Source organism: Oryzias melastigma, linkage group LG12 (assembly GCF_002922805.2).
Source record: "Oryzias melastigma strain HK-1 linkage group LG12, ASM292280v2, whole genome shotgun sequence".
Classification (NCBI taxonomy): Eukaryota; Metazoa; Chordata; class Actinopteri; order Beloniformes; family Adrianichthyidae; genus Oryzias; species Oryzias melastigma.
In genome coordinates, this window is record NC_050523.1 from 5,378,883 (window position 1) to 5,398,952 (window position 20,070).

General features: G+C 37.8%; 2 protein-coding genes across 2 annotated transcripts in view; one reads left to right on the plus strand and one right to left on the minus strand.

Annotated features, from left to right (window-relative positions):
- Positions 1–15,835: 15,835 nt before the first annotated feature.
- foxd1 (forkhead box D1) lies at positions 15,836–18,137 on the minus strand. The gene has a single exon (XM_024298747.2). The coding sequence runs from the start codon at positions 17,851–17,853 to the stop codon at positions 16,840–16,842; it is 1,014 nt and encodes a 337-aa protein (XP_024154515.1). The 5' UTR covers positions 17,854–18,137; the 3' UTR covers positions 15,836–16,839.
- Positions 17,075–20,070, plus strand: part of btf3 (basic transcription factor 3) — a 12,654-nt gene continuing 9,658 nt past the window's right edge. Inside the window, exon 1 of the mRNA XM_036214440.1 lies at positions 17,075–17,150. The gene's annotated coding sequence lies outside the window, so the exon portion shown is untranslated. The remainder of the gene's footprint in view (positions 17,151–20,070) is intronic.

Consider the following 20,070-nt stretch of genomic DNA (forward strand, 5'->3'; position numbering starts at 1 on the left):
CCGCTTCCACCCACCAAAAACAAGGGTTTTGTGAAAATCTTTGAAGAGCATTGCTTGGTATAGAAGTAATCATAAAAACATAAAGCCGCGTTAGAACACATTAAAGCCAGAAACCTCATAGTGGGAGGAAATACAGCAGGAGTTTTATAGAAACAGCAGCATTTTTGTGATATTCCCAAGAAAACTAAAGATAGCAACACTACAAAGTCAACCAAATCGCTTCTGTGGAGCAAAAACATCCACACATGTTAAATGGAGGTAGATTTCACTAGATTTTGAAGTGAAAAGAGGTTTTAACCCAATAATCAGTTTCCAATTTTATTCTTTAAAAACATATTCCCTTTTCTAACACCTCCTTTAATTTTCCAGGGGTCATTTAAATAGTATTTTAGGAACAACTGTTCAGCACAAACAGTATTTGTATTATTTTTTCTATATTTCTTTGCTGGAGGACCATTGATAATGAAGGTCTCCTTCATAGACAGTAAACAGACAGAACAGCTGGTTCAACTGCAGATGAACCCAAAAAAATCTATAACATTATGAGTCAATAGGAGTAATGGACCAGTAATAAATGTGCATACTGAGAGCAACAACTACTACGGACATCTTGGATAAACACATTTTTAAGGTTTTTAAAGTCTTATTAGTCAAATAGGATTTATAAAAATCTCTTTTTCATTCAATTTTGATGTTTTTGAGCTATTCTTTAATGTAATGGGTAGAAAAAATGCATTAAGGTGTGACAAATAAAAGGGGGGCGAGTACAGATCCCTGAGGAACTCCTGAGTTTCTATGATGTAATATCCTGATTGTTTGCTTTCTGTTTGTACATTTTTTTTAAAAAAAAGAAAAAAATGCAGATTGATGAGTTTCCAGATTAATTTCTGAAAATGTAAAGATGATGATGAAAAAACATTCTGTAAATGTTCTGTTGTTCCAGATGAAACAATTAGATCTGTTCCATTTGTTAAAAAGAAAATATTTCGACATGGGATCCTTTTGGGAAACTTTTTTCAGTTAGGAGAAAAACCATAGATGAGTCTAACATTAAGCATTTTAGGTACGACTGAACTGCTTTGATTTTATGTTTTTTTTAACAATTGATTTCTACGGTGGCCCTGAAGTCCAAATCACAAAAACAACTCAGATGACAAAACAAACAAAACAAAAAAACTACATTTATATTAGAAAACAAAGCAAATTTCTAGAAACCAAAGCATAATTTAAAAAAAGTAACATAAAAAAGAAAGTTACTAAAAAATTGTTTTTTAAAAGTTTTAATTTAAAGCAAAATAAGAACCCAGAAGCAGCAGGAATTGTTATGTTAGAGTTATTTGGTCTTCTGTATTAGATTGTTCAATTTAGTTCTCTTTGTTTACTTACTGTATTTTATTTTATTTTTTTTGACAGAGGCGTGTTACCATCTTGAAAAAGCCAAGAAGGGTTTCTGTAACACTTTGTCAAAAAAATTGTCAATGATAATACTAATACAAACTCAAAATTTGGGGGCAAAGCTTTTTGCTGGAGCAGCATCTGCCCCCCTGTAGCTCCGCCCCTGCCGGAAAAGCATGAGTGAATAAAAGCTTGTTTTTTACAATGTGATGGAGCGAAGGGTCCTCTGAGAACGTAACTATTTGGACTTTTTAAAAAAAAGTTTTTATTAAAAATTATGATAATGTTTAGCTTTTCTTTGTAAGTGAGAAAAAAAGCTTCATTTATAGAACCTTTCAACAATAAAATCACAAGAGTAAAACAAATTAAAACAGTAAAATAAGCTATAAGGTCTTAAAAGCTTCAGCTGTTTCTTAAAAGCATTTGAGATCCTTAACATCATGTGTTGTTATTGATACAGTCCTGACCTTTGCAGCATCTGAAAACAGGAGACATTTTCTGGTCAAAACAGTCCTCTAAAGGAAAATGACTCTAACTGCAGAAATGGACAGATTGACCCTTAATATTTGGTGATTTCAATGTCAAAATGTCAGCGAATACAATCAAAGGGATTTAAATATGCAGTTTGTTTGTAAAAAAAAAAAAAAAAAAACAGCGATTGGTTTCATGTGAACTGGTGTGAATGAGAAGCCGTCTGATAGCATCTCCAACCACCCCGCGCTCTTTGTTCAATCCCGCACAGACAGCTCCAGCGAGCTCAGCTGTAAAAACAGAGCGTGTGCACATCTCCCCGTCCTCGCCCTGTCCCGCGGCAGGTCCCCAGAGGCCAATGCTGGTGAGGGGGAGAGCACCGGAGCGGGCTTTTCGGAGGGCCAACCAGATGCTTGGTTTGAAGGAAGCTAAATAACTTCAAGGTTCACTTGGCAAAGCGCAGCAAGACATACTTCAACACTTCCTTGGCTTTCTGGAGGTGGGCGCGCCTCGGCTGCGTGTTTGGATAAGACAGTGTGAAAGAGCGAAAGTTTGTGTTGCTCTTCGGAGCGAATCAATCTTTCCATGTTTACTCAGCCGAGAGGTGTCCCGGTGAAATGAAAAACCTCAGAGGTCAGGTGCATTCTAATGCCATTTTAGGGCATGAAGAAGACACAAGAATGGAGACTTTATTGTGTGCGAGCGTGAAGAGGGTAAAACACCTCCACTTCTGCCCCGTTTACCCTCCTTCCGCCCCTCAGGCTCCATGAAATGGCCGTGGATAGCAGGCCGTCCCTGTGGAGCATCACTAGCATAAACACACACTCATGAATGGCCTGCATTGAGCCGGCGCTGGAACGGGATGCAGGGGTCACCAGCGGACCCCGCCCTCCCACTGCGGGGAGGTCACCACGCTGACCGCCCTCATAGCAGCAGAAAAACCAAAGAAGAGGAGGATGAATTCCTTGGTGAACCCCCTCTCTCCTCTGCCGCGGAGCCTCGTTTCCCTCATCCATCCCCAAAGGCCGAACTCAACCCCCCCAACTGGGTTTCTGCGCAACTGATTATTTGTTTTGACTGGGGAAGTCATTACTGCCAAAGTATCAATCCTTCAAACTGTTTTTAAGTGTCTGCCAACAGAAAACCAGGTAACAGCAGCAGAAGGTTGTCCAGATGCACCGGCGGCTACATGAAGGCTCCTAAAATAAGCTGAAGAACTGCTAAAGTTAACAACATCGTTCACGGGAGCGTTGTAAATCATGGCTACAACAAGGTGAATTAGTTTGACAACATGAATTTCAGGGTTTCACGTTTCATTTCTGGGTTTTCTTGGATGGAGCTGCCCTTTTTTTTCTCTATTTCAGTTGTTTCCCACAAATTCTGACAGAGTACAGGCGGCGATTTTTATACTTCTCTGTCAAATGTTTAATTCTGTAAGTTTCCAAACATTAATTTGATCCAAGAGGCTTAACGTTGTAACCACTCGGTGACTTCTGAACCTCTAATGACCGGTCCTTTGATGTGGTTGTTATCCTCCTCTAAGTTCTTCAAGCTAAGCATTTATGTCACTAGAAGTTATTTTTCATTTCTGCTTGTTTTCCACCTGTCTGCACTTCTTTCCAACCATCATTGTGTCACATTTTTCTTCTTCCCCTGCACAATGCACATGTGAGTTTTTTGCTTTAAGCATTTGAAATATTTCACATCTCCAAAGACCCTTCTCGTCTTGAACACTTCTTACCCCTTTGGTTGAAAAAAATAAATAAAATAAAAACATATATAGATGGATCTATATATATATATATATATATATATATATATATATATATATATATATATATATATATATAAAGAGTCTTTGGATTTTCAGTTATGTGGCACCGCTTGAAGTAAAGTTACTCCCCACAATGCTGCAATTTCGTTTTTATTAAATACGCAATGTATTGCTGTTTTATTGCCCTAATCTAATAGGTTTTAAATATTATAAAGTAGTAGGTTTAAAAAAAAGACTTATGTTATCTTTTTAATATTGAAGATGGGACATCCACTCTGATGAAAATTGTGTTTTTGGTGTTCTTAACATGTTTTTGTGGCATTTTTCTCATGATGGAGGACATATTTTAAGAAGAAAATAAGCTTAAAATTAAATTTCTGGGTATTTTTGTATTAAAATCATTGTAAAAGCAGTGAAAACTGTTGGAATAAGAGTTTATTTGTTTACCCAGAAAATACACCGGGTGGGCCACAGTCTCTCTGCTCTGCTCCATTCTGATGCATCCACTTGTAGACGACTAGGTCCATGAACATCTTTGTTTTCCACGTCTGAGTTCTCATCTGGCTCCAAACTATACAACTGGATAGCTCCAATATTTACAGCCATTTTTGTTTCACCGGTAATGTTACTGGGAGTGTTAGAGACTTTAGACTAGCTCTCAACAGGAAGGCAGAGTTGCTCCAGAGTGGTGTTTGCACAACTTAGAGGCACATTTCTAGTAAACTACTGCCACTCTGCAGAAACTATGTTCTAAAAAACACAAAAAACAATAAAAACAACACAATCTGAAGAAAAGACTCTTCAAAAATAGCTTTTTAAAAACTATAGTTAATTATTTTGTTGCTTTAATTGGTTGTACTTATACTACTGATTCGGGCTACACTAAAACTGTATTTCATAGTTTTTAATAATACTGACATAAAACTGTTATTCTATTCTTTATCTTCCATTTCTGACAGAAAAGACATGTTAAGTTGCTCTTGTGTGCTTTAGATTACCCAGAGGAACAAATAAAATGTCTTTCTCAAGTCTTAATTCCATAGTTAAGATGGTACAAAACCAGTTTTGGTGACATAATAATAGCTATCGAATAATTATTTACGTGCAAAATGAAAATATTTAACCTTATAACTGTCTTTTTAATGTGTTTCCCCAAAACATTTATAAAAAAATTAAAGGATTGTTATGGTATTAATAATCTTAAAATTACATTTCTGTGTTGTATTCCAATGAAAGATTTCATAAGAGTTTGTGAATATTTAAAAAAATGTTTTGTTTATTGTTAGAATTTGTAATGAAAAGCAGGTGGAGATACTTGTGTCGGAAAACTGCAGAAGCATTTAATTAACTTTATTTTTTAACTTTCTATGAATTATAGGGACCTAAAAAACAGCCTTACCAATGCTGGAGAACACTTTTTTTGCTATTGGAACAGATTTTATGTCACATTTAGAGTGTATTTTTTTCCAGACTGGATGAGTCAATTTTCTGTTGAATATATTTTGAAATATGTATTTAGAACCAGGGCAGGAAGTCTTTAATTAGAGCAAAGTATGAGGAAAATTATGATTGTCTACAATTTAAGGAAAGTCTGTTATTTCAGAACTGAAGTGAAAAATGAACCTCCATCAGCCTCCTGCTACACTAACCATTCCAATGAAAATATAATAAAAACGGTGGATCATCAGCATAAAAACTGACTAAATCCTTATTACATTAGTCAAGTTTAGCTTGCAGAGGGTTTTTTGTTAAATGAGTCTTTCATGAGTTCAAACTGCTTTATAAAAATACTGTGAAAATTCACCTAAATTCTGATGGAGACCAAACAACAAAATCCTGGTGCACCTAAAAAACAAGCATCCCAGTTTACTTGCAAGTGAACCCTGGTGTGATTCATATCTAAGATGAGCCAATGAAGTAAACAATGACATGTAAGTAGAAAAACAATGTCAACACTCTGAATCAAAGCCAGGAATAATCCTGAGAAGCAGGAAAACACATAAACTCGACTCTTTATGAAGAGTCTTTTCTTTTCTACAACGTTTTAAAGTGAATATGTATGGCAATTTGTCCCTAAACTGATGCAAAGTAATATATTTTCAATTGTGTATCTTCATACAAAGTAAATTTAAAATTTTATTTTTTATTGACTGAACAATTATTGTCCATTCATTTATCTCTAATAGGTTCCAAAACAAAACTGATGGTTTTTTTGACAAAAAGTAATAATTTGGCCGATACTAATGTACTTTTTGTAAGGTAATATTTAAAAAAAAACCATTGTTTTATGAAATATCAATAAGCAAAAATATTTATTTTGCTAATTAGTAAAAACTCTAACAGTTTTTTTTTACAAGTTTCAGTCAAGAAACATTTTTTATCTTTATTTTTAATTTGGAAAAATATTTTTAACATTTTTTTTAACTGTAGGTGAAAATCGATTCTGTAATATATCGTAATATTTCATTAGTATTTGCATCGATTTAAAAGGTTGACACGACAATATTCAACATTTCATGCTGCCGCTGAAATGTTTCTGGAAAGAATTTGCATTTGTTTTTGTTCATTTTCTTATTTTTGAAGCTCCAGTTTAAGCCGTGTTCAGGTTCCTGAAGCCAATATGAGAAACAGTTGCAGTCTTTAATGTTGTGATCAGTAGATAATTTTACCATTTTCTTAACACTGTAAAAGTCAAACATCGGATCAATTAGCAAAAGCTCTGTAATTTGTAACATTAAAATATATTAGTCTTTATCAAATTAATTTTTTAAGTTAAGTAAACCATCAACTCACAAATGTAATTTGATGAAAACTAATCATTTTAAATGTAACAAATTACAATATTTGTGTTAATTGAGCTATTTTTTCACTTTTTACAGTGTAGTATTCAGGTATAGTTTTGTCTAAGTCACGTGTTAAAGTCAAGGCCCGGGGGTAATGATATCCAGCCCTCCAGATCATTTTATTTTATAGATATTAACGGCCCGATGTTATCTTGCGCTCATTTGTAACTTGTATAATATTGACAAAATATTTTTTTATGGAGAGTAAAATACAAAAAGTTATTTAGGGTTTAAGTTGATTTATTCTGGAATAATATTCCTGCCTGTTTTTATTCATGATTTTCTAAAGTTTTGTTTTAGTTTGTTCAATAAATGTTAATCCTGTTCGACCAGCGACCTAAGGTGTGTTTCGGACTTTGACTACCTGTGCGTTTAAGTCTGACACCCATTTATCTTGATACGTATCGTGAGACGTGTATCGCGATACGTATCGCATCACCAGACTCTCCTATTTGACTTGCAAAATCCAATTTGGATTAAAAGAATAGGAAAAATGTTGTAAATGTCAGTAAACTGTACAATTTCGGTGACCACATGGAAAAAATATTTTAGCTGTAGAGATTTTAATTGTTTAGGGGTCAAATAAGGTCAATGCTGAAAATCAGTCTTTGTTAATTTAGTTGTTGTTTTTTTTAAAATAATAAAAGAAAGGATTTATGCAGATCATTATTTTAATCCAAAACTGTTACGATTGTTGTAAAATGTGAGGTTTAGATGAACTTTTTGTGATTATTTACCTTCTCAAAGTTTAGTTCGAGCTCTTTCACGGCTGCAGAAGAAAAACGTCCCCCTCCTCTCAGAAGTGACTGATGTTTAGATGCACATGTGTGGTTGCTCTGCGACGTCGCAGCACCTTTCAAACACCGCTCCATTTAACTTCCCTTCCCTCATCAACAGCAACCTGATCCCCCCCGGTGACGAGCGGAGAAATGGAAACACGCTGATCTGTGGAGCATATGTGCTCATGCTGGACTAATACCAGGTCCTGGACCTCCTACCGCTCCGTTCCACCTGAGTGCAGAGTGACCAGAGATGATGGAGAGATCAAGAGGAGGAAGCTGCTGCAGCCAATGAATCAATTACTGTAAGCTGCTTTGAAAACTGCTCATGCACGCAGAGGAGCCGCGGTTTTTGAAGTTGTTCACGCTCGTACGAGTCCCCCTGTTTAACTCGCAGATTCCAGAAAAGGTGCGCTCCTTCCGACTGAAATCCTAACAGACCTGGCAACCAGCTCCTGTGCTTTTCCAACTGGATCTCATGATGTAATCCAGTTTCCAAATGTATTTTCCCATCATGTTTGAGTTGGCTGCTCGAGGAGCAGGAGCGTGCACAAAAAAAAGAAGGGAAGAAAATAAATACCCTCTTAAGCAAATGCGGGGCATCATGTGAGAAAATAACAGGGCTAAAGAAACAAACTTTAACCAGATTTAGACATTGTTTTCTTAGGCCTAAAACACAATAGAACATGATTAGAGAAGCTCTGCGTATGTTTGGCAAAATCTACAGAAAATATTATTGGAGGAAGTGGAGGATATGTCACGCGTTTGACATCGCCTGTGTGGCTAGAGTTCAAGCTGCTGTCATTTGTTTTGTCTCTTTGGGGCTTTTTTTAATTTGTGTTTGGATTTTTAATTCAAATTAATCAAGGAAAATACAGTGGAGAGCTGCAGACACATGGCCTGCACACCTGAGCAAACACCGCAGTCCAGGCTGACCTCAGGACTTGTTCTTCTTGGCTCTCCTTTTGCTTTTGTATACCAACCACTCTGTCCTTTTATTGTTATTTTAACCTTACTTTTTCATATTTTTATGAAGTTATTAAATCAATTTGATTAAAATTAAACAAAAAATAGTAATAACAGTACTGTATATCAGGGGCGTCAAACTCAATCGTAAAAGGGGCCAAAATCCAAAACACACCTTCGGTCGCAGGCCGAACAGGATAATTATTTATTAACACACTAAAACTACATTTTTAAAACTTTAAAACAGTAACTTTGTACCATAATTATGAACTAGATATATAGCATTACCTGTGATAATGCTAGTGTGAATGCTGTAAGCTCAATTTGGCCGCTGAAGATGCTAATGCTGTTAGCTAAAGATACTGAAATTGATAGCTAAAACGCTGAAGCTGCTAGCCAGTTAAAATACGAGCTAAATGCCAAATTAGTCGAAAAAAACAAAACAAAAAAAAGGCCAAAACAGCTAGCATGTAGCGGAAAAAATAGCTAAACTTCAAAACATCCAAAAAAAAATGAAAAAAACCTAAATTAGCCAAAACAGCTAGCGTGCAGATATTAGCCTAACTACAAAATAGCCTCATAAACTTAAAAAGAAAAGCCTAAATTAGCCAAATTAGCTATCATGTCGCTGAAATGTTAGCTAAATTCCAAAAATAGCCTAAAAAATCTTAGTAAATGCCAAAATAATCCAAAAAACTAGCAGATTGCCAATTTTTAAAACTTAAAAACCGTAACTTGTTAACATAATTATATATTTTACTTTCCATAAAAATATATTTTGTCAAAATTATACAAGTTAGAAGTGCAAGATAACATCGGGTCATTAATAACAATAAAATAAAATAATCTGGAGGGCCTTTTACTTTGACACATGTGCTGTGTATTGATTATGAAAGTTTTTCACCCGTTTTTACAAAATATAACAAGTTTAAACAGAGTATATGTTTATTTTGCACCCATATAAAAAAGTAGTTTTTTTTTTTTTTTACTTTTCTGCAAATTTTGTGGAGATTAGGAGTTTCTAGAGAAAAAAAACTATGAATCAACATTTTTTGAGATTCCAAACAAATAAATTAGGTTCATGATAATCATGTACTTGATGCTTATTGCAGCTTAAAGGGCAGATTGTTTTTATAAAATGACTATTCTTTGGGGATAAAAGTGTAAATTCCCCGCTTGCATCAAAGCCCTGATCCCTGGCAGACCAGTTAATCTGCTGTTTGGAGGACGCCGCTTGCATGATGAGTGCTGGGAATTAGCATTACTGCTCAGTGATAATTATTGTTGATGATCACAGTCATGTGTGTGTGTGTGCGTGTGTGTGTGCACCGAGGCTGTGTGGGGGTGTAAAAGCCTCTTTTGCAGCTTAGCTGTGCAGGAGAGGGCAAAATGGAAGCGCAAGTGAGGCACTAGAAGCTCTGGAGATAAAACGTGTGAACCCCCGTCCCCCTGCTCTGTTCTGTGACATACGAAGCAGAAATCATGTTAGTTTGGTTAATATGGACGATTTCTCCTTTTTACCTGTCTGAGAACTAATGCAGGTTGTTTAAAGACACACGCCGATCATCTTTTGATCTTTTCTAAAAGCGTTCCCAGTGAAATTTGAATTATGATTACACTGTTTTTAGCTTAAATTACCCAACTTGGGTCATTTTCTGGCACATCACTTCTTAAGAGTGGCTGAAGTTCATTAGAAAGAGTTTTGGGAAGCAATTCCGCCCCCATTCCTGTCACCCAACAAAAATAACAACCATTACTGGAGCTATCCAGTGAAGAAATATCGTATTTTTCAGAGTATAAGTCACTCTATAGTATAAGTCACAGCAGCAAAAAAAGTACAATAAAGAAGAAATATGTCGCATTTTTGGGAGAAATGTATTTAGCAAAAAACAGAAACAAGAAAAAACTTTTTATTTTAAAATGCAAATTATTATAACCAAATAGATAATTATAATAGACTAAATATATGCACACCTTAACACAATGATTCTTGTTTAGCTTCATGAAACAATGGAGGAATAATAGTAGTATATTAGTGTAACATTTAAGTAAATATTAAAATGACCATAGCGTAAAGAACATGCTCAAAGGTCAATGAAACTCTTTATATCACTTCAAAACCATAAATCAATATTAAGGTTCTTTAATTAGTTTATAAAAGTTTAAATGGAATTGGACCTTCATTTTTTTTTTTTCTGATCTTATTTGTACTTCTACGTCTTTTGGTTCTCAGGTGAAGGTCTGCTGGTGAAGTCAGAACTACAATCATTGATGAGGCGACATTTCAGCGCTGTGGGCGTGGCCTAGAACAGCCTGCCTGAGGATGTGAGGGCTTCATCCACTGTCGAGGTTTTTACAAAAAAACTTAAAACTCATCATCTTAAGCACAACTTTAGTTCCTACACGTCCACATCTTTTAATTTGATTTTATCGACTGATTGTTTTTGTGGGATGTGTCTTTTATTTATTTATTGATGTTTATTATGAATTATTATTATTATTTTGAATAACTATTTATTATTATTATCTATATAATTATTTTATTTATTATTGTTATTTTTTTTTATTTAATATTATTTATTATAGGAACTTTTAGATGTTTTTAGCAGGAGAAGTGCCATATAAACAAAATTGAATTTGAATTCTTCTTCTGCGTCAGTAGCAAAAACTGACACACACACACATCTACAGTGCCCTCTAGTGGTAGTTGCTATTCATTTTTTTTTAAAGAAAAATCCCATATAAGTCGCACCCCTGGACAAACTATGCAAACAGCTGCTACGTATACTCCAAAAAATTCAAGAGGATCTAGCTGCAGAACCGTAAGTACTCGACTGGAACCGAAGCCCCACCCCCATATCGCTCGGAAAAAACTTTATTTTGATTGACGACACTAATGGATAAGCTTTAATCCCATTTTCTTTTTTTTAAATACAATTCTGAGTACTTTTGGGTTAGGGAAAGTCGTATAATTTCTACTTCCGGCCGATGATGTCAGACGCCATCTTGTCTGCAGCCAGAGGATGCATCAGAATGAAGCAGAGCAGGAAGCTTGGAGCCTCCCTGCGCTTTTTCTACGCCGCAAATAGTTTTTTTTTTTTTTTAAGTGCATTTTTTGGTCTGCTCCTGATTCACAATGATTCGAAAAGAGAAATAGTCCAAAATGCAAATCTCGCTAAATTTAATTTATATACGTCTTTCATCATCAGAAAAATGCCACAAAAACGTGTTAAAGTCACCAAAAACACAATTTTCACCAGAGTTGAGTCAGATGCAGCTTAGTCAACCTGAATCTGTTGCTGTCCTGCAGTGATTGCTTCGAAAACAGCAGAAATCCTGGAGCTGGAGTCTTCAGCAGTCGTGGAGGCCACTTAAAAATGTTGTTAAATGACGAAGGAAGCGCCCGGCTCCACACCAGGAAGTTCAGAGCAAGGACAACCTGTGAAGTTATTCGTACTAATGTTGGTTTTAACCTTTCTTCTCAGGACAACAAGAAAGTTTAATCGGGATTGAAGGTGTTTTTACAGTTTCACACACACACCCTCTCCCTTTGAGAGAGCCAACATTGGTGTTACGCGGTAGGTGCATGTTTTCATTCATCAAAACTGCAGCAGAAAGGAGGAAATGGAGAACAGTTTGGTGAAAAGCTAAGCTGGAAAATTCCTCTAAGATGACAGTCCAGACTGACTGTGAGTTTTTCTTCTAAACATTCAGAACGTGTTGGAAAATAAACACTCAATTACTCCTGTGAGTTGGAGTACATTTCTCACAACTTTTGGGATTAGCTAATTGTGACGGCATTAAAAAAGGACCTGAGTTGGCGATTTTGGCGTGCTAACGGGAAATCAAAGACGTTGCAGGGAGTTTGGCTTCCATCTTTAATGTGGCACACATTCTGGCAGAGAGTGTGTAAATCTCTGGATCTAATTGTGGGTCGATGCGTTTGCTGTCTGTCAAAGAGGGGAACGGATTTGGGCGGCTTTCCAAAAAAAGTCAATTGAGGGACGGCTCAAACCAGCCACTTAAAGGCCCCGGCTCTGGCGTTTTCCCCCCCTTTGCTCCTCGAGGAGAAGCGAGTCATCTGCCATGTAGACACTCTGCGGTGGAGTCAATGAGAGGGAAAGGGAGCTGGAGGAGGAGGATGGAAAGAAGGCAAACAGAAGGGAATGCTTGGGGGAGGATATTTAAGGAGGGAAAGTCAGGAGCCACATGGGTGGCTTCCAGTGATGTTTTTTCCTTTTGAGTGACAAGGCCTTCATTACTGAGTTATCCGTGACTTCATGCAGGAAAACACTTCATCTGCTTTACACACATTGTTGTGTAGATCCTTTCAGAGTTGGGGCTGCTGCATGCTCTCGGTTTGGGTTACCTGTGGGTGTCACGATGATGAACGGGCTGCTGCAGCTCCCTGAAGTGTTTATGACTGAAAGGCGTTGTTGCATGTAAGTAATCATGCCTGAAGCGGGCGGTCAAAGCAGAGCTTCCTCAACCAATGCAGGGATGCTTAATGGGGTTTGGGATGCAAATAGTCGGAGGATGTTGCAGTGACATCCCACAGCTGCCCGGCTCTTTGGAGTGACCATGCAGTAAAAGAGGCCCATTCCTCTTCTGTTTATTGTTGTAACCTAAGTAGGAGTTTTCCAAGTAACCTCTGTGCTTCGTTTCAAGTGGACAGAATAATAAATCTGCCTGTAACAAATGGTTTGTTTCAAGCTGCCTGTTATTTTATCATCACATTCTGCACAAGCGTGATGGATAAGCTACGAGCCCGGCTTGTTTGCATGAGTCCAGCGCATGCCAAAGCAAACACGCGCAGGGCTAAAAAAGTGAAAAATGCGGTGAGAGGCTGCAACATAATTCTGCAGCAGATCCCGGATCTGAGGGTTCACACCGGGGTGAGACAGGCAAGACGGAGAATAAATAAAAACACCCCAAAAAGTCTTCAAGCTAAATAAATGATGTGCAGGGACGTATGAGCTTGCACTTCACGATGTGGTGATAGCTCAGAGGTTCTCCCCCGGCCCGTCTGCACCGAGCCAGGCTCCTCAATCCCACTGTCAAACGCCACTTCATGCATCTCTCTTTTTTTATTTTGCTCACTTCTGCTGCTGGTCTTCTCCAGGATGGAGAAAAATGTGCTTCAAGATAAAGGAAGCTTTGCTCTGACAAAAGAAAGAAAATAGAGATGACAAAAAGACGCTCCCTGTGGTCCGGAGCGGCCTCTAATTAGGATAATATGCAAAGGAGCCATTAGTGTTCCCAAACTTTTTAATGGGGTGGAAAGCAGAGCTACTTTTGGAGAGATGGGATGAAAGAGAGGGACCCGCCACTCTTTTCTTACTCTTTTGTATCATTTCATTCTTTCTAATTTGGAAACACCAAATCTCATATATAATTTTAATTTCAAAAAGCCAAAGTTTCAGTCCTAAATCTCAAAGAAGTTAGCTTCCCTTAAATACATTTCAGAATAAAACGTTTTTCTGAATCATTAACGAAGATTTTTTCTGAGAAATATAAAACAAATGTTAGTTCATTTGTAAAATATGGTGGATTTGAGCTGCATAAAAATAGTTTTTAAGAGATAAAGTTTAATTATGAACATATCAGAGTTTAACTGGCGTTGTATTAAAAAAGTTGAATTTTTTGGTCTTTTTTTAAGAGATGAAAGGTCATATAAAACTTCCCCTGAAGAGCAAACCATTCCAGATTTTTATGAAATATTTAAAATTATTTATTTATACAATATATATTTTTTTCTTATTTAAGTGATCATTTTTTCTATATTATTTTAATAGAATTTTTTAGCTCTTATTTTCAAAATAAAATTAATAAAAAATAACATTTTAACTATACAGATTTTTTAAGTACATAATCTGTGCAATTTTGGAGTTAATTTGAGTAAATATGTTACAACTATTATATTTTTTAAAACAAATAAAGACATTTATTGCCCAACAACATGTATTTTTCTGCTTTGAAAGGTTTTATTTATTTTTTATTTATTATCTTTTAGGTTAAAAAAATGAAAGAGGCTTAAATTAAGATTATTTATATTTGTGGAGTCATATAATTTTCTGGAAACCAATAATAATAATAATAATAATAATATTTGTTTAAACCTGAAAGTTGAAAATTTTAATAATTTCTGTTATTACAATAATTATTTTGTTAAGTTTATATATTTTTTAAAAGGTGTAGGGTAATATATTAATCCACGTGTATTAAACCAATAATTATTGTAAGTGTGTTTGCTTTTTTTACGCTTTCAAACTAAAATATGCGATAAATCCCAATTCCAAAGTCTGATTTTACAGATTTTTTGCGTCCAAGATACAAATCTGTTCCATAATAAGAGCAAAACTTCCAAAACAATCGTTCTGCTGGATTATTTACTTGGATTTCCTTTCTTTTCTCAGCTCATGAATAATAACTGTGAGCCGTTTTTGCGCATTTTACGCAGCAGCCGGCGTCTCCTCTGCGAGTGTTCTGCTTCATGACCTGTGACCCAGCAGGATAAACTGCTAACTGAGCCTCGGTCATGCTCAAGGAGGCTGATGGCCACATGATCCAGGACATGTAAAGCTGCCTTTTTAAGCGCAGGGATTATACCTTTACTCTGCTCCCGACAAAACATTTAACGAGATCAGACCTTTATGGAAACCTCATTGTTGGATGAAGAATCGGCTCTTATTTTGAAATGTAGCTTTTTGTGTGTGAGGTGAGGACTCAAAAATGTAAAGGAGTGAATTTAATAGGTGGAAATGATAAGAAATAAATGCCCACAACATTAACAGGAAGTTGTGCGTAAAAGTTGTTTTCACAAGTATTTTAAATTAATATATAGTTATAATATGTCATATGTTTTCTAAAATTGTGTAGCCCTTTTCTGTGTTTGAATCTAACAGAAAAACAGAGAAAAAAATATAATTTTGACTATATGAGCCACAGCGGACAGACGGGGACAAGAGCGGCCATATAAAGAGGAAAACCTTCAGATTTGTGCTCTAAATGTTGCGTTCAGGTACATTCTTATTTGATGCCACCATTGGGCCTTCCTTCAAGGAAAAAGGGCCTTCCTTTCTCCAGATTTCACCTCCCAGACATCCCATTTTCTGTGCGTAAAGACAAAAACAACTCGCTACAACTTGCTCAGAAATCCAACCACGTGTCACGAAAACGCGCAGTTGATTGGAAATGAAGGTTAATTAGGGGCAACGTGCTTTTAAGATATATCAAAGTTACATTTGTGCATTCTAAGTTCTCTTAAATGATTGTGGGGAAGGAAAAAAAATCTGCGCCCCAAACTCCTGTTTCACCTCAAGTGAACAAACACAGTCCAGCTGACCTCCTTCCCTGCTGCCCCTTTCCTCCTCCTCTTCCTCTTTGGTGCGTGCGCGCCTGGCTGTCTGTCTCCCTCGTTGCGTGTTGCATCATCACGCAATAGCTGTCCTCTCGTGGCCTACTGAACTGGCTCTAAGCGCTGCACCGATTTAGCCATCTACTACACGTTTGTTTTGGCTCACTGGATACAGACGGCGGGAGCGCACATCCAGTCACGGAAGTGTACAGTAAAGGCCGCATGAAGGGCTGATGAAAAATTTACACTGAGGGGTCTTGACGTGCAGCATCGTGACAGCAAAGGGGGAGCGCAAAAACCAAGCCGGAGTTTGCGTAAAATGTGCACTTAGTTTGGCTTTTTTAGGGGAAAATGTGACAAAAACTATCAAATGATGAGTGGATTTTTAAGTCTGACCCCACAGGGCCCCAATTTCACGTGTCAAACGGGAGCAGATAATGAAATATTTTAGCTGGAGGAGAGTTTCCTCCAAATGTGGCCGCAGCTGTTGACATCAACACCGCTGTAAACCTGGCAAAAAGCGGCCCCGTCTCACCCGGCTGACACCCTCCACGTCCGCTCACTGTAATTAACGAGGATGAGTGTGGGAGAGGTCAAATGGAAACGCAAAAAAAGTCTATCTGAGCTTTAGAAAAAAGACGCAGAAAAGTGCGGATCCAAACACGAGCGCGCAAAAACCCCACAAATCAATAAATTTCCTTTATAGTTTTCTTGCAAAATGATATTTATTTTAAAACAAATTGTAAAAATATCACACTTCAGTTACAATGTTTGCCAAAAGTGTACAATGTTTTATTACTGAAATGAACACACTGCATATAATTATTATAAATGTTTTTTCTTTCTCTTTTTAATACAAAATTCAAATCAAAACCTTCAAACTTTTAAGTTTTGATTTTTTTTTTTTACAAAACATGTTTGTGTTTGACACCAGTACATGAATTAGCCTTTAAACATGTGATCATTTAGGATCCTGAGACGCCCTAAAACAGTGACTGAATCACCAAAATAAAAACATCCAAAAGGAAAAAGTCTGATTCACACCGAGAAAGAAATTCATAACATAAATATAGAGGCTATCGTCATAAACAGCATGAATATAGGCACAAATCGGGTTCTGCATGTCCGTCATTCAGCTGCAAACAAACAGACAAAAATCCTCCTACCTTCAAAGAGGGGCGTTTTTGTGTTTTTGTTGATTTTCAAAAGTTTCTTGGTCAGTTTTTAGTTTAGTTTTTTAGTGTTTGTTTTGTTTCAGCAGGCGCCGGTGCCGCCGGCGACTCTGCCCGGAAAGTTTTCGACCGGGTGTAAAACCGCTCCGGGGTGGACCGTCTGCGGCTGACCCAAGGAAGAGGGTAGGACCGGGACAATCACCGGAGAAGTCCGGGAGGGGCTGAGCGAGCCTCCGATGATGCTCTCTATGGAGAAGGGGGAGCGCTGCGCCGGGGAGCCGGACTTGTGCGCCGGGGACGCAGCCTGCGCGCCGGAGGAACCCAGACTGGAGCCCAGCTGGGGGTAAAAGCGACTACTTCTGGATAAGTCCGTGCTGGGGGGCATCAGAGAAGGTGAGGGGATAATGGTTCCTGCGTGTGAATGCCTGGAGTGCTGCTGCTGCTGCTGGAAAGCAAAGAGCGCAGAGTGTGTGTGGTAGGACTGCAGCTGCAGGCCGTATCCGCCGCAGCCGTACGGTGCGTAACCGTACGCAGCGGCGGGGAGGAAGCCGTTGTGCTCCCGCAGCAGGTCCTGCGCCTGCTGGCGCTTGAAGCGTTTCCTGCGCCTCAGAAAGCTCCCATTGTCGAACATATCAGCCGACTCCGGGTCCAGAGTCCAGTAGTTCCCCTTCCCGGGATTCCCGGGCTCCCTCGGAATCTTGACAAAGCAGTCATTGAGGGATAAGTTGTGTCTGATGGAGTTCTGCCAGGCGGGGAACTTCTCCCGGTAATAAGGGAAGCGGTTACTGATGAAGTCGCAGATCTCGCTGAGGGTCAGGCGCTTTTTGGGGCTCTGCAGGATGGCCATGGTGATTAAGGCGATGTAGGAGTACGGGGGCTTCACCAGGGTGTTCTTACCCGCCGGCTTGTAGGCATCCCTGGAGGAGGCGGAGCTGTCCAGACACGGAGATGGGGAGCCGGCCAGCAGGATGCCGTCGTGCATCTGCGCCACCTCATCCGCCACCTGGTGCTCCCCGTCTTCGCCTTCCCCGACCACGTCGATGTCGGTCTCTTCCGAGAGGATGGAGGCATCCGACATCTCTGCGCTCAGAGTCATGGCTCGCTCACGGCGGTGCGTCCCGACGCCAGAGGAGGAGGAGGACGGTGGGATGCGCGTCAAAAACTCATGTGATGAAGAGGAGGAGAGGTGAGCGCGCGCCGGAGAGAAAGCCCCGCTTCTATTTCCATATGCTTGGAGCTTTCGGATGTTTGGAGTGAAGGCTGCGCGCGGAACCCGACGAATGGGACTGACCAGAATCACCGTGGGGGCGGATCTTTGCCCGGTTTTTATCTGACCGCCTGGTCACATGACAAGGACACGTCACAGGCGCAATTGAGAAGAGAGGCGGAAAAAATAACAAAAAAGATCTTTGAAAATTAACTGTGAGGGAACACTTTATTATTATTATTTTTCCATTTGTATTGCTCTTTCACTCATTGGAAACATATTTTCTGAAAAAAATAATATTTTTTTCAAAATTAAAGCTTTTTTATAGGCAAATATCACTAAAATCGAGCTTTGATTCCTTCAAAATGCATGTTTTTAATGTGCAATTAAAATAAATTACTATTGCACAATAATTAGCAAGATTTTTTTATTTCAAAGTTTGCAAAAATCTATTTCTTACATGTGTTTTATTTTGAAAAACACGTGCTTTTAAATGGGTTATAAAGGGAATCCACTCCCGGGGTGTGGTGCGCCACATCCAGGCCTCCAGGTTTGCGTGATCTGCTGGTTCACGAGATTATCCGCCATGCAGCCATTGGTAATGGAGTCAGCTGTGAAGGCGAATCAGTCACGGGTCACGCAGAGCCTGAAAGACCCACATACAAGGGCCTTTACGCGCTGCGTAAAACAGGGATATATTGGCTGTGGAGTCAATATTTCTATTTGGCATTAAAGCATTTAAAAAGACTAAAACTTTTATTTTAAAGTTTTACTATTACATAAGAGAAAATGGGCAAGCGCGGGGAGGAGTTACGCTGCGTAAAACCCGCGTGTAACATTAAAGAAGGGCGCGCGCGCCAGTAAAAACTTCTCAGTTCCTAAAAATATTATAAATCGATGTTTTCCATTAGAAGTGTAAATTATTTAGGTTAATTTTGAACTATTTATTAAGCAAGTTTGATAAGTTATAAAAAATAGAATGTAATTAATCATTATTTTGAAAAAAGAAGGTGTCTAAGATCTAAAAAAAACACTTAATATCTCTCCTAGTTGATAAAAAATAGGTAATCACTACATAAAACTACATTTTCACTTTTTAAAATGACATATCCATGAATATATTTGAGCTAAAAAATATGTATTTTCTTTTTTCACAAAAATAAATAAACTTAAAAGCTTTCAGGGCTTTCTATAAAAAATGTGTCTTTAATGTAATTTGCTATTTTATTATCATTATTATCAGGGTCTAAAAATAGAATAAAGTCATAACAACATCTGGGTTACATAAAAAGTGCCTTCTTAAAGACGCATGAATAGTGATGAGTTCCTCTAGCAGCAAAAGGCGAGAAGAACTCCTATGAGATTCTGTGACGTCTCGTTTTTGGCGCCATCTAGCGGTCAGTTGTCAGAACTTCAGTGTTCGAGGAAACAAACTGCAGGGCGGTTCTTTATGGAGCTATTTTGGGACCATAAATATTTGAAACCCAAATAAAACATTTTGAAAAAAATATTGGTGTTTGGCCAAAAAAAGTGAAATGTCCAAAACTTTTGCTATTCTAAAATAATCATAATTATTTTCAAATTCAAATGTTTTGTTTTTTTACTCAAAAAAACCTCAAAATTTCAATTTCAAAACTTTTTTTTTTCAGTTTCAAGTCCCATTTTTACACTTTCAACTCTTTTTTTTCGTTTTTGAACCTGAAAATTTCAGTTTCAAAATTTTTGTCTCCATTGTGCCGCGTTGGGGCGGGGCTAACACGAAAGACCAATCAAAATCGATGAGGGTGGTAACTTCAGTCCCGGTGTATTCTGGTTTGCAGATTTGCTCTGCAAAATGTGATAAATTACAGTCAGAAAATGGCTTTTTAGTCTGTACTATCATAGTCTGAGGTTGTCCCAAGACAGGTGTAAAAAGCAGAGTTGTATTGCGTGAAGTTTGGGTTTATTCAATTAAGAAAGTCATTTATTGCAACTTTTTAAGTTAATATATTGAATGCGACTAAACTAAAAACTTGCCTTTTGTTCCATGAAGTGTATATTTAAATTCAAAATAAAGCAATAACATCAAACCAGAAGAAACCATTTTTAACTATTTAAAATTTCAGA

Coding starts and splice junctions, on each gene's coding strand:
- foxd1 (XM_024298747.2), bottom strand. CDS start 17,853: ATGACTCTGAGCGCAGAGATGTCGGATGCCTCCATCCTCTCGGAAGAG.